This window comes from Cyanistes caeruleus, chromosome 1, assembly GCF_971803275.1.
Source record: "Cyanistes caeruleus chromosome 1, bCyaCae1.hap1.1, whole genome shotgun sequence".
In the NCBI taxonomy this organism is placed as follows: Eukaryota; Metazoa; Chordata; class Aves; order Passeriformes; family Paridae; genus Cyanistes; species Cyanistes caeruleus.
Window position 1 is genome coordinate 34,267,506 of NC_141701.1, and position 14,304 is coordinate 34,281,809.

The 14,304-nt window shown below is 35.4% G+C and overlaps 1 protein-coding gene across 14 annotated transcripts in view; it reads right to left on the reverse strand.

The window, feature by feature from the left end:
* Positions 1-14,304, reverse strand: part of C1H8orf34 (chromosome 1 C8orf34 homolog) — a 222,892-nt gene that overhangs the window by 189,690 nt on the left and 18,898 nt on the right. For all 14 annotated transcript variants that reach the window (XR_015285841.1, XR_015285846.1, XR_015285843.1 and 11 more), the window contains exons 2-3: positions 9,610-9,757; positions 8,503-8,634 (exon numbers count right to left, since the gene is read on the reverse strand). Coding sequence is in view for 7 of the 14 variants with exons in the window: in XM_086885697.1 (XP_086741823.1) it covers positions 8,503-8,634; positions 9,610-9,757 (280 nt within the window). In the remaining 7 variants the exon portion in view is untranslated. The remainder of the gene's footprint in view (positions 1-8,502; positions 8,635-9,609; positions 9,758-14,304) is intronic.

The window sequence follows — 14,304 nt, forward strand, 5'->3', positions numbered from 1 at the left end:
GGAAATTACTTAACTATCCTTTACTTTAACTGCTGGAAATACTTCCTTTGGTCAATGTGAAGTAAAAGTATCTATGAACAAATGCGTAACTGAATTATTCTTGCAACGGAATGAATTGGTAAACAGGATAATTAACATTTAATAATTGAATTATTACTAATGCAATTTAAAAAATGTATTTAAACTATTGCACATGATGGTATTTCATTTACAACAAAATAGAATTGTGTGGCCTAAGGGTCAATAAGAAAAAATGTCAAAACAAGAATGAGTAACTGGTACTTCTGGCTTTCCCAGTTATTTTATCAAGAATCAAAAAAAGTATTTTAGATACAGCTTCAAAACAACATTTTTCTTTTTCAAAAAATCATAAAGTGTAGATAACATTTCATAAAAAACAGTGAAACAAAGTAAGTCTTTATCATTCATGTTGTACAGCCTCTAATCTTCATTTCATTACCTAAACAAACTCAGCCTTTGGGAAGCACAGACCTGAGCTCATTATCTATTACCAAAGCTTTTAATTTTGAAATAACACTATCTCAATTGCTAAGTTTACCTACAACGAAGAGGAGTGTCTGAGATATATAGAACACACAATGAGCAGAGCTTCACTGAACAAAGTGAACATTTTGAACAATTTGTAGAAATGAAAACAAAAACAATGCTCTTTTCTAGAACTGCAGTTTAACATGTTCTTTTTGCCAGTGTTCAGAATTAAGTGAGCTTCTGTTTTGCCATGAAATGCAACAGTTGGGTTTTCTCTAAACACAGCATTACATTCATACAGGTATGAAGATGATGATGTATAGTCCACCTTTTCACCAGAAAGGACGAGTTGCATTTTTACCAACCACCATTTACCAGTCGCTGACCACTCACTTAAAAATAACTTCAAAGAAAAGCCTAAAATATCTAATATATCCTGGCCAGCTTCAAAATTGTTGTTTACTATTTTGACAGCTGTCAACTAATGTATGCTTATAAACATCATTTTCACTACATGCTAAGAAGACAACTAACAGACTCCTACAGATTGTGCTAAAAAAGGTGGTTTTGTGATAATTTGGAACTTCAGAGTGCTTTTATGATGATAGGAGGAAATCATGCTCAGACATCAAGTCTGATAGCTATTATAAAATGTTTTAAATAACTAGGTATTGAAATTTGCCTTAATGCTGACTTCCCTCTGTGTGAAAATAGAATCTGCTCCACTTTGCATCAACTTCAACTTTCCCTTGTGTAGTTAAGTCAATAGTCACCTTTTCCAGGTAAAATAACGGGACAAAGTTATGTTCAAGTCTTTCTTTCACAAATTACATGATTCTACCTCTTGCACCAACTCCATAAACCAACTAATCTTCAAAACAAATATCTATAGAGTCTGACAATCCAGAGTATATCCTGATCTGTAGCACCCATAACCTGGAACCTGGCTATTAAGGAATTTAATATATTAGACTGCAATTACAGACATTCTCAAAGACAGAAGACAAAAGAGACATTGAAAGAGACCTACAGAGATAAGAATTGAAGGAAAGGGACACAAGAACCCTCAATAAGGAGAAGGGAAGAGAGAAGCAAGTTGGAGTGTCAGAGTCTTGTTCTGCTCTGTGCTTAAAAAAGGCAAGTAATATATTTCCTTCTCAGGATAATGAAAATAATGAGTTACAGTGGCTCCCAGTAAATACATACAGGCTTTAAGGTATTAGAATATGTGCAGTCTCTACTCAGATGATCGGCTTGTAATTTCTGTTGATATTTAAAAATTTCAAACACTATTTTATAATTCCCTGCTTCAAGAACTGCTAAGTCCAAAGTTACATAAATTCTTGTGCAACAAAAATTGATTCCATTCACAGACCATAGCACGTACAAATTAAACAGCACAACTTCAGCATTTTTCATCCTTTTTTTTTCTTATTTACAGAAAACAAAATGTTCCACCTAGTATTTTTCAAAACTATTTCTAACTGTGAATATAAATTTTTAATAAACTAGAAAATAAATTCTATAAAGAGTTCTCTCTATTTTCACCCACCTTTGTTTTACATTGAGGTCACATGCTCCTTTTGAGGCCTTTTGCAGTCATCTTACCATCACCCTTCTGTGTGCTAACAATATATTCTACGGCATCACTCACTAGCAGTATGACAGACTTTTCTTTCTATGTTTATGCACATCAAAAAAATCTCACAGTACCACCAGAATACAAACAGGCAACAACTTAATATAGTAAAACCATATAAAAAGATAACTGAACCTTGGAGCTTCCAGGTTGCAGAAAATTTCCACAAGCTGGAATTTGATACCATGTCAATTTGAAACAAAACCAATTTTTCAAATTAAACCATACAATTTTGAAGCAAAATTTGTCATGGGACAGAAGCTGGATGAACTAAATATAAGTTCTACTTGACAGTTGTGGAGCTCCTAGGATCAGCAACTGCCAAGTATATGGATCAACTCACATCAGGTGAAAAAGAAAGTCTCAAGACTCTTGTTCTGTAAAAGTAGGGACACTTGCTCAAGACAGTGACCTGGTTGCTAATTTCAGAGAAATGTCTGACAAACACAGGAAGCTTGGACTGCAGCTCACTAGATGGATAGTGGGAAATCAGTCAAAACCATGGTGGAAATTTGCTTTTCATACTGGTGTACAATCAGCTGTGCTCTACTGAGCCATTCTATACTTCAGTGAAAAGGTACCAAAATAGATATGCTGTAATGAATTAGTTCTATGTTTCAATACAATTTGCTTCAGCAAGGATTTGTCTCATTCTGAGGAGTCAAAACAGAGGGGGAAGTTCAACAGAATTTGAACTGACTAAAATTTTGTATTACTTCTAGAGAAGATGTAGTTCTTCCTACTTACCCATTCTTTCAAATAATGAATGGATACTAAAACAATATCTATTTACTAGCATCATGTGGCACATGTTTGTTCTTTCAAGTTCATTTTCTTCTTGCTTACAGATTTTTTTCAGAATATAAACTTGTATCTTCTCAGCTGAGGGATCAACAAGCACTGGTAATTTTCAAATTAATGGCTTTGTTGGAAGCATTCAGAACTGTAAAAATACCATATGACCCTTCGTAGAAATATTTTCAAATATGTGATCCTCCTCTCTATGCATGAAGTCTGTCATTAATCATTTACATGCCTGTGTCACTACACACTTAGCAAAATCCTTTCATTATACTCTGACCTTCATCTTTATTATGCTCACTCATTCCACCAAATCTTATCAGTAATTTCAAATCTCTTATCACATTACTCATCTCAGCCTCATCTATGTTATTTGAAAGATTTATTTAACACTTCCTCTTGAAATTATTTGCCTACAATTCAGATTTATTACATCTACATTGTAGCATTTGTATTGAACGATGTAGAGCTTCCCTTTATGGACCCGGGAATTCATCTCATTTTAGGAGACTGGACAGATACAGTTGCCAGTATTTCTGATTTTTTGGTGGTGTGCCCTGGCCATAAACGCACATTAGATTAATTCACAATTGTGTTATGAATTCTGCCACAAATCAGCACACTTTTATTTTCTACTGGATGATGGTTCAAGATCAGTACTGGTTTTGTCTACCCATACAAGACTTTTCAATGCATGATTTGCAGACAAAATCAGACCAGTTGCTCATTAAATCCAACATTTCATTAATGCATTTTATGGCCATCGTATATCTCAAAGAACAAAAATATGTATAATATAATTGAGCGCAAAATTACTCATGAATTTAAATCTAGTAATAGCACTCAGATTTGAATTCTTTGGTGATAAATCCAAACTGGTTTACATATGTCTTTTAGTTACTGCTTTAAAACCACAACAACATAGTATCTGGATATTAAAAGGCTAAAAGAATGATGGCCTACAGTCCTAGACTGACCAAGAGCAACTAGAAGCACACAACATTGTATTTGCATGTGGGATGTGATGAGAATGCTGAAATGAAGCAGCATGAAAGGATAATCTGTGATCTGATTTAATATGGAGGTGGTGAAGAGATCAACCTACTTTGCCTAAAAGTAGCTAGCTGGGAAACAAAAATCTGTTTCACAAACTAGTTTGAAATTTCCAAATTTGTTTTTCTTCAGGTACAGACTGTAATTATTTAAACATTTAATTTATATACACACAAACACCCCTAGCTCCAAGCTTCTTCCTTGCCAGACAACAGCAGCTTCTGCTTAACTCTGGTTTTGCACACACCAAACAAGTGGTCAGATGGCTTAGATATTAACACTTGTTTGTGTGCTCCAGGTGCACCTGAGATCATAATAGGCAGGCGAGAGTGGAGGAATTTTTCCAGTAAAAAAGTTGAAAGTATAAGGAAAAGGCATTTGTGCAGGAATAACCTGCACACTGCAATCAACATCACTCTACTGAAGGAGAAAATATATTTCCTAATGAAATAAATCAAATACTCCCATGTTCTCAAAGATTCATATTAAATGACAGTTCTGAATAAATGTGCAAGTACGGGATCATTCGAAGCAGACAGTCACAAGACACCAAGTCTGAAACAGAACATAATAGAACAGATTGACTCCATCAAATTTTAGGTTTGTTTTGGCAGTTTGGGGGGTGCTTTTTAGATTTTTGAGTGTGGGGATTTGTTATTTTCTTTTAAACACAAATCTGAGAGTAAATCTTTAGGTCTCAGCCAGTCCAAAACTTTCTGTTTCTCAGATGAGTCCTTACTACCTCTTTGGAGATGCTTTGGGGGAAAAAAAAGTGCAAGAGGTAGAAGCTGAAGACACAAAACAAATGGAATATAGTGTGCACATCTGGACATAATTCCTTCTAAACACTCTTGCTCATCTGTGTAGTTGAAGGGGTACATGGTACTGCTGATTTTGGCATAAACCAAAAGGAAAGAAATGTCAAAAGAACATTTAGAAAATTGATCTATATATACAGATTATATCTATATCTATAGAGTAATATAAGAATATTAAACTATTTAGCAGAAAGTAAGAGAAACAAGATATGGTAAAAAGGCACATGTCTGAAACCAACCTCTGTGATAGCAACTAAAACAAAATGTAGTTCAAATACACAAAGTATTTTCAAAATATTGTAGACATAACTAATTGCAGGTGTAAGTAAGGAAAACAATAGGATTAATTAAAATTTAAATCAATTAGTGTTATGGAAAAACAAAAACGGAAGTGCATAAACAACAAAGCATGGAAGCAGAGGATAATTAGGCTGGAAGGGACCTCTTCTAGACTGACCTGGTGCCCGAGACTGGTCCATTGAGGGCAAGTTGCTCAGACTATTCAGTTCAGTTTTAAATATACCCTGTGATGGCAATTCCACAGGTTCTCTGGACAATCTGTTCCACTGTTTGACTGCCCTTGCAGTATAATTTTTGTTTCCTCTTATCCTTTCACTAAACACTATTGACAAATCTGACTATGCCTTCTCATCCATCCTCCAGCATATTAGTTGATGGTAATAATGAAATCTCCCCTGAGCTTTCATTTCTTCAGTATGACCAAACCAATTTCCTTCAGCTTTTTCTTGTCCATCACATGTTACAACCCTGTCAGCATCTTGGTGGACCTCCACAGGACTTGCTCCAGTACACCACTGTTTCTCACAATGTACTTCAGATGCCACCTCAAAAACAAACACTGCTGGCTCTACTCTTGCTACTGCAGTCTGCTATGCAGGTCACCTTCTCCACTGCATGAGCACATAACCACAGCTGGTTTGTATTCCAAGTCCTTGTCCATCAGCATCCCACATCTTTTTCTGAGAAGCTACTTTCTAGACACACACATCCCAGTTTATACTGCTGCTCAGGGTTATTCCATCCATGATGTAGGATTTTGAATTTGCCTGTGCTGAACTTCAAGAGGCTCCTCTCAGCCCATTCCTCGGTCCTATCCCTCTGAATAGCAGTCCTACTATCCAGAATACCAATCACTTCCCACAATTTGGTCTCACCTACAAATCTGAGAGAAATACTACCCCATCATCCAAGGCATTAGGAAATTCCCCTAAATGGCATCAATCTCAGTACCAGTCCCTTGAGCATGCCATTAAAGATAGACCTTCCAACTGGACTTTGCACTGCTAGTCACAATCCCCTGAATCCACCAACTGAGTCAAATTTACATACATCATCTTAGTCAGATCATACATCACTTAGTGAGTCCATATCTTATCAATTGAGTCATAAGGAAGCTGACAAAGGTTTTGCTAAAGTCATGGTATGAAACATCCATTGCTGTTTGTTCGGTTACAGGTTATTTCACCTAAGAGGACAACTGTGTTGATCTGATCAGACACATACAGTCATGTAAATCCATGCTTGATGTTCCAAATCACATTTTCCTCCATGTGACAAGGAACACCTTCCAGGAAAGTTCGTTCAATAATTCTTGCAGAGGGTGAGGTTAGGCTGATCAGATTGCCCTTCCTCAAAATCAATGAGGTATTTGCATTTTTCTAATCATCAGGAGCATCCCATAATCATTATGACCTTTCAGTGATGACAGAATGGCCTCAAAATGATATTAGTCTCCTCTTTCAGCACACCTAGAATCAATCCCATGTAGTGCCATGTATTTATGAATACATGGTTGCACTAAGAACACCCCAATTCTACCACTTTTATACGCAAAGCTGCACTCCCACATGCTGTTTCTAGACTTGGGTAGCTGTAAGAGTCGGTCACTCTCTTGAGAGTCTTACCAATTGAAGAGTATTATTAAGTCCATAAGGACAGATCCTTGACCCCAGTCATCTTATGGATGTATAAAATATTTCCTTGTCTGGCATGAGACCTGACAGTTTAGAATGCCCAACGTCCTCTTTGTCCCTCTAATGTGACAACCTATGGACCAACATGCACAAAACTTGTAGTAGGCACACATTTGAGGGGAGTGATGTGATGTCACCCCCCCATCTGGGATAAAGACAGAGAACTTGAGATCCTTAGGAGATGTCATGAATGCTATTTGAGACATACCACAGAGTCTGAAAAGCAAGCACAGGGCAGAAAGAAGGAACACAGTATGATGACAGGAACATCTCACAATACCTTTTGGCCACTGTTTCTAACAGTGAATATCTATAAATTGCTGTTATCCAGCAAATCTTGAGATTTTCAGATTGAGTGACTATAAGCATTTATTTGGATGTCTCTATTTATTCTCAAAAATGAATTAAAATCCACATGCTTCTTTTGAACAGACTTTAAAAATTCATGTGCCCATTGAGAGGTACAGTGGAATTTATGATCAAATTTGAGTGTTTTTGAAGCAGGGAATATGCTTCATGAAGATGAAACAGATAAATGTTCCATTTCTAGAAAAAAACAATCCTGAGAAAATCCTGTACAATGGGACACAGCTACCTCTAACATCCATTTTTACTTGTTGCTGTTATTTATTCTCAGTAAAGAATGTTTCATAAACATACAAGACTATTAATCACTCAAAAGCACAGTATTTATATTGCATAAATTTATCATGATTTACTTTACCTATTTCTGTGTAGTATGACTTAGTGAGGTCACTAGGCAATATTCCTTTGATTCCTTTGAAGTCTAGACTTTCCCATCTTGCTTTTAGAAGAAAGACAATGAATTTTCTAATGCAGCATACTATATCTCTGTTCTCATCTGGTACACCTAGTCACACTCAGAGTTATAAAGATTTGGCTATTATAAAAATATCAAAAAGCTGCAAGAGTCAATAGAAGTAAATAACATTTTTCAATTTATTTTGGAGAAAAATCTCGTACAAACAATTCCCTGCATGCATAACTATATTTATATATGTATGTATATTATAGATATATTTATTAGTGAAAAAAACCCAACACTAAGAATCAAGCTTAAAAATTAGATCTCTTCAATAGCCAGTACCTAGGAAGCATATCTCATTAAGGCTTGTTGTCTTCATTTTCACTAATTTCTTACAGGTAGCTGACAATATTCTCCTCAGATGTTCTATTTCTACTCTGCCTTTTCTTTTAGTGTACATTTAGATTCCTTCAGCAATTCCTTCAAGAACGGCACACCTGTTCTGCTGACACTACTCCCATACCTTGAACAGTATCTGTTCATAATGCATAGTTTTGAATTGCCTGACACACACAAAAAATCTATTAGGACCAATATCAACAGAACAGATTTTACATGTGCAAAATGGCAATGCAAACTAAAACATCAAACTATAATAAGTATCCAAACACAAAACAGTTAGTGCATGACACCCATATATTAGTCTGGTTTTTAATCAATCTATCTAGAATTCTTTTCTATCTACGGATGACAACAGAGGACATTATAAAATATTCATAATTCAAGTGAGATTAAGGCAAGAATCAAACTCTTCTAACACACATATATATAGACATTTCATCTGCTCACAGTTTGCTTTCCATTTTAAACCTTAGCCAAACGAAAAACAGACCACAGGTTAGAAACTATGCACAAATTACTAATGTAGTGAAACTTTCTTACATGACTTGGACTCCGGTGATGGTGGAGAAATGTTGGACACAGCAAGGTCGCTCTTTGACTTTTTAGGCTTTTTTGCATTTACCTGCCAAGGCTTATCATAACTTCTAAAATCTCTTCTTGCTCCTTTATTTTCTGTTAAAAGAATCAAGTTAGATAATCATAACATTTGTAGGATCATTTTTCAAAGACTTAACAAATAATTAATCAAAAAAAAACCCCAAGGTATATCAATCCAAATTACAGACAGGTCTTTTTTCTCCCCTCTTATTTCTGATTTCTTTTGTATTAATTTTGTTTATTCCACTTTTTAAGTATCAAAACTTAGAAATTATTATGTTTTTAATCCATAAAAGTCTATTTTTTGTTATGAAAAAGTCCTTAAGGTCCATGTTACGTACATGTTTTACTTCCTATGTTAAAACTGTGTACTTGATATAAACAATTGATTTTTCAGTAAATTAACATTTTGGCTATCAGCAACTATTTAAGCTCTATAGTCTGAAACAAATCATTAGCCAATTTGTAAACACAAAGCTAATATTGTAAGAGCAGCTAGTACCAGAATAAGAAAACCAAGACTTCTACATTACAATCAGAGCAGATACTATTTCAGAAGATTTTTTTAATGTTTCTGAAGATTTACAATCATAAATTATTCACGAGTTTATAAAGGAGTATAGCATTTTCTCATTAAGGGTTGGTATATATTTATAGGTATATAAAAATATGTATTATTGAAAAAAATACCTCAATAGAGGTTAATCTCAGGCACAAATACACCATGGGAGGGAAAAGGAAAACAAAGGAAAAGGACAGCAAGGGAATCTCTCTCATTGAGACTGGGACTGTTTCCATGCTATAATTCTGATCTGTAACTATGATCTATATAATCCTCATCTATACTCCCATGATATATACATAGGCTGAGCTGACAGACAGCAATGTATATCAAAATTCTAATATCTGCTGGACAAACAGAATTTATTCTCCATGCTCAAAACCATAAAGCAGTACCTGTTCAGTAGGTACATGTGCATCCAGGAAATCATGGACATAAATGTGGCAACATTATACTGGAGACCAGCCCTTCCAGCACACAGAACATACCTGACGTTTCACTCTCTGCCCAGAGGGCAGCAGATCCAGACAATGTCCTCTGAAGCTGACCACGGTTTCCCTGCTTGGACTGAAGATGATCAATTAGAAATGGGATTGGCTGGTCAGGTGTCTCTGTTATCAGCTTGGTCATCAGCTCCTTTAGAAAATTAAACCAAAACAAAAAATTAGTGAGATATTGCACCTAAACTAATCCTGTAAATACCAAAAGAAAACAAGCATTTATAATGAAATATAAAGATTTGTTTTCAAATTTGAAGAAAACAGCTGGAACATCAACCTCCTCAAACTACTGCTAGCTCTGTCCTACAAGGTGTTTGTATGTGAAGTGTTCTCAGCCTATACAGGCTCTTATCCACTGGAACATACGTTAAAAAAGCCAAACTCTACTACCTGTTCGTATTTACCCCAAACAATAATACTGTCCATTTATCCACTCAGAACCAGCACCTCTTCAGAGCTGCAAGTAGCTCTTCTCTGACCAATACACCCAAGTTTCTTATTGGAAACTGGAGTGTCAGAAAAGTTTGAGATTTTTTCATCTCATCTAGACTAGATCAATTGTCTGGTTCAAATATGCATTCATATCTGGGAACGCCAATGTCTGATCAAACAGGTAGATAGTTTTAAAGCAAGTCCTCAAAGGTACTATAGTAGAAATAAACAAATTTTTTATTACACTTTTGCAGACACACATACAAAGCCAATGTCAACAGAAAAGTGTCTTCTATGCCACCCATTGGTATTATCCAGTTGCTGGTCTGCACCTTGGCTGTGCAGGTCTGCAGAAAAAGAAACACCATTATTGCTGCTGGGGTTCTTTCTGGATTCCAAGGCATATAACACATTAGGAATCCAGAAAGAAGCTATGGCTCTGCTCTGCACTTGTGCTCTGAGAGGAAATTAATGACTCAGGGCAGGTGAGGTGACCCTGAAACCCATGTAGTTCTACAGAAGATCTGTGGCTACTGCTGCAAAATGAAAAAAGCTCCACAGAATAAAAAACTACAGGAATGTACAGCAAAATGAGAACAAAATAACAACAAACAAAAAAACAAACAAAAAAACCCCTCCCAAAACAACTAAATTATTCAGAGCATATATTCTCTCTTCACCTATCCCCAAGCATAAACCTTAACACAATTTATACACACTTCAGTCTATCCCCGCTTCATCTTTTCCACACACTTTCATTGAATAAAAAATTTTTCAAATGTCAGTAGTTACTTAGCATTACCATCAGTTAAGTGTGTTGGGAAAAGATACTTCAGAGGAAGTATATCAAATAGAAGTAAACATTAATAATTGCACACAGGATTATTAAGGCACAGCAAGTTCTCTTTGTCCACAAAATGGAAAAAATATGCCAAATATGGCTTGTGAAGACACAATCTTCTCCGATGTAATTTTTGATACTTATCCACAGTGAAATGAAAAACCCTGTGTGCTTGGTTTTGAACTGGAACTCCATAGGGAGAAATTAAGCTACTTACTAATCTTATAATTGTTGAAGCTATGGAGTCTAACTTCATCTAGACTGCCTCTTACCAAGGTACAAGAAACCCTCTGATATACATCATACAATAAAAATTCAGAAATTGGAGTAATTCATATTTTAGTTGCTTGGCAACACTAACAGCAAATTTTTATTCTTTTCCCTGCCAAAATGCAGAATTAGTGACAATGGAAAGTTGTAATCTAATGCTTATAATGGACCACAATAGCTGTAGTAATTCCACTGCAGAGGATTCTATTACCAAAGGAAAAGTGCCGATCTGTTACTGTTACTTGTTACCAAGCTTTTGTTACCAAGAAATTTAAATAATTTCTCAGAATCACAGTTTGAATTTTTTTTTCTTAAGATACATTGCGATATTAACATAATATTGAAAAAGGTAATACAGAAAAAAGAGAAATTTTAGAATGGCTGCATATCAATATAAGAGAAATTTTTGATTGTTGCCATAACTGAGTTGCCTGTAGCAGGAAGAAATTGTCTTTAAGTAAAAGAGACATATCTAATAAAACTGATTACAGGATTCCTTACCTCTTCTGAGATGTAGCAATAAACCTAAAGATCAAGGTGATGTGTAATTAGATCCTATTAAAAAGGACCACTTTTTGTACCTACTGTTATACTGATAATAAGACCTGAGTGATATAGAGGTCTGTGCTGTCTCAGATAATAATCATCCTATCCTGAGACAGCAGTTAGAAAATTTAAAAGAACTATAGAGAGAGGCTACTTTTATCTGGAATAACAAATGTGTTGTACCAATCCTGTATACCTAAAGTAAAAAAAAAATAGCAAAAATATTTAACATTGTTGAAATCCTCATAAACTGAAGAGTGTGAAGTTCAGAAAAAAAATACTTATTTGTGTAATAAGCCTCAAACTTAATTTGCCACAAGCACCCGCAGAGTGTCATTAAAAGAAAATGGCAACTTAAAATTAACATAAAGGCAACTCAGGTTACAAAATTGACCATTTAAGGAAGACAAAGCACTTTGCTACAAGTATTCCACTGCAAATCCTGAAAAAAAATAATTTTTAGGAATCTGCTTCTCAAGCTGCTTCAAGCACAGTTTGGAAGCGGTCTCGAATTTACCACTTTCCATGGAGTTCCTGAACTGTGGACAAAGGGCAAAGAACACCGCCACTCCAATAACAATAGCTTCAGATGTATACTTTGTGTAAATTCACATGCTGAAGGTGTTATCTCTCTCCCATATCCTTCTGCCTCACACACTATCAGAGACGTCCCAGAAATATGATCACAGCTCCATGACACTCACTGCCTTTTTCCTACTACCAGTTTCTGATACCCAGTTCATCAAGGGACACAACTCCATCTGCTCAGCTCTCAACCTCTGCTCTTCAAGCTCATGACTTTTGTCATCCCAAACAAATTGGCAATTACATGGAAATATGCTAGCTGCCTGTGTTCAGTTGCTTGGCTGTGCCATCAGGTGGAAGGGCTTGAGGGGCAAAAAAAAATAAAATAAAACCAAACCCAAGCCACCCAACAAAAAAAAAGCACAAAGCTTCACACCAACATTAACTGTACAAAGTGAGCACTCACACAGACATTTCTCTGGAGGTGAAAAGATATTACAGATTAGGAATGTCATCTAAAGGGTATTCTCATTCTAGCACCATTCTCTAGCAAAACTAACTAATTTAAATTTCTGATTCAATGATCCAAAGCTTATTTGATGATCTCATCTGTTGCTCAGGTGACATCTTAATAGACAGTAGGAATAACATACTACATGGCACTCTAAATATACTTTCACACATTTGAAATGTCTTTTTTTTAAAAAAAAAGATGACAAAAGTGAATGCATTAAATAAGAAAAACTGAAGCATACAAGGTACAAAAATAAAATTCCTTTTTGGTGAGCAGCAGTCTGATCTGACTCACAGTGTGCTAAGTAGGCAAGGTTTCACAAGAAAAAGAAAAGGGAAAAGACCAACTAGTCTCACTGAAGACGCCTCTGCATTAGCAGCACAAGATCACTGAAACTGAGATTCATTTTTTCATGAAAAAATCATCAGGTAAGTTTCAACTCTTCATAAAAACATAAATGCAGGATACATAAAGACAAATCTCTTAAAAATATTAATTATGCTTTCCACATTTCTAGCTCAAATTTCTAAGTTTTCTAAAACTCAAATAAGGCAAGTCTTTTGTGCACAATGTGCTTTATAACAACAAATAAAAAGCCATGGCAGATTTGGTCTCCATGCTGCCAAATAAACTGTTCACTACTCATAATCTCTCTCCTCCTATCTTCTTTCTACTGGTATGTCTTCCTTTCACTCTATGTCCTTTTGTCTTTTCTATCAGTGGACTCCACACAGTCTCTTCCTCCCAGCTGTGTAACAACTGAAGAGGCCGTTCAGAAGTCAGTAATTATGAATTCCCTGTGCACCCTCAAGACACACTGGAGCACAGAAAAGGGGCCAAAGGAAACTTCCATGGTTACTACAGACTAGAGCACTCAGATGAATACATCAGTTTCTGCTGTTTCCCAATTGTATTGCCCCAAATTAGGCTCTGCCTTGTCTGAAGGCAGAATGAGAAAGAACAGCAAAGTGATATAAGCTCTTTCATTTAACTGCTTCAAGGATTTTACCTTGCACTACACAAATCAGTTCTTCTTTCTTCATGCCCTGTAAAGGTATCTTCATATGCTTCTACATTCACTAGTTTTATTGAACTATGTTACTTAGACTCTTTAAAAAAAAAACACTTAAAAATTCATTTGTGGATATTTCCAACAGAGATTCATGCACGTGTAATGAGGCTGTAAAAGATCTTGAAAAAAATACCAGGTCTAAAGTAGTAGTTTAATATGTTAATTATTTATAAGAAATATACAGAATTTACAAATAATAATTTATAAAGAATTCTTTGTATCTTTCACTATTGTGCTGTCCTGAAGTCCTCTATTAGTTATTCAATGAAGGCTCAAATTTTAATTTTCTTGTAAGTGTCCATGCATTTAATACAAATGGAACAGTCTTCACAGTCTATTAATCATAGGCCCAATTACAAGAAAGTCCTAATTAGCCCTGTCTAAATGTACCTATCAGGTTATTAAGTTAATTAAGAGACATTCTATCTTGCCCTGGTAATTGGTAACAGTAACTACACAGCAATCACATTTTAACTGTACAGA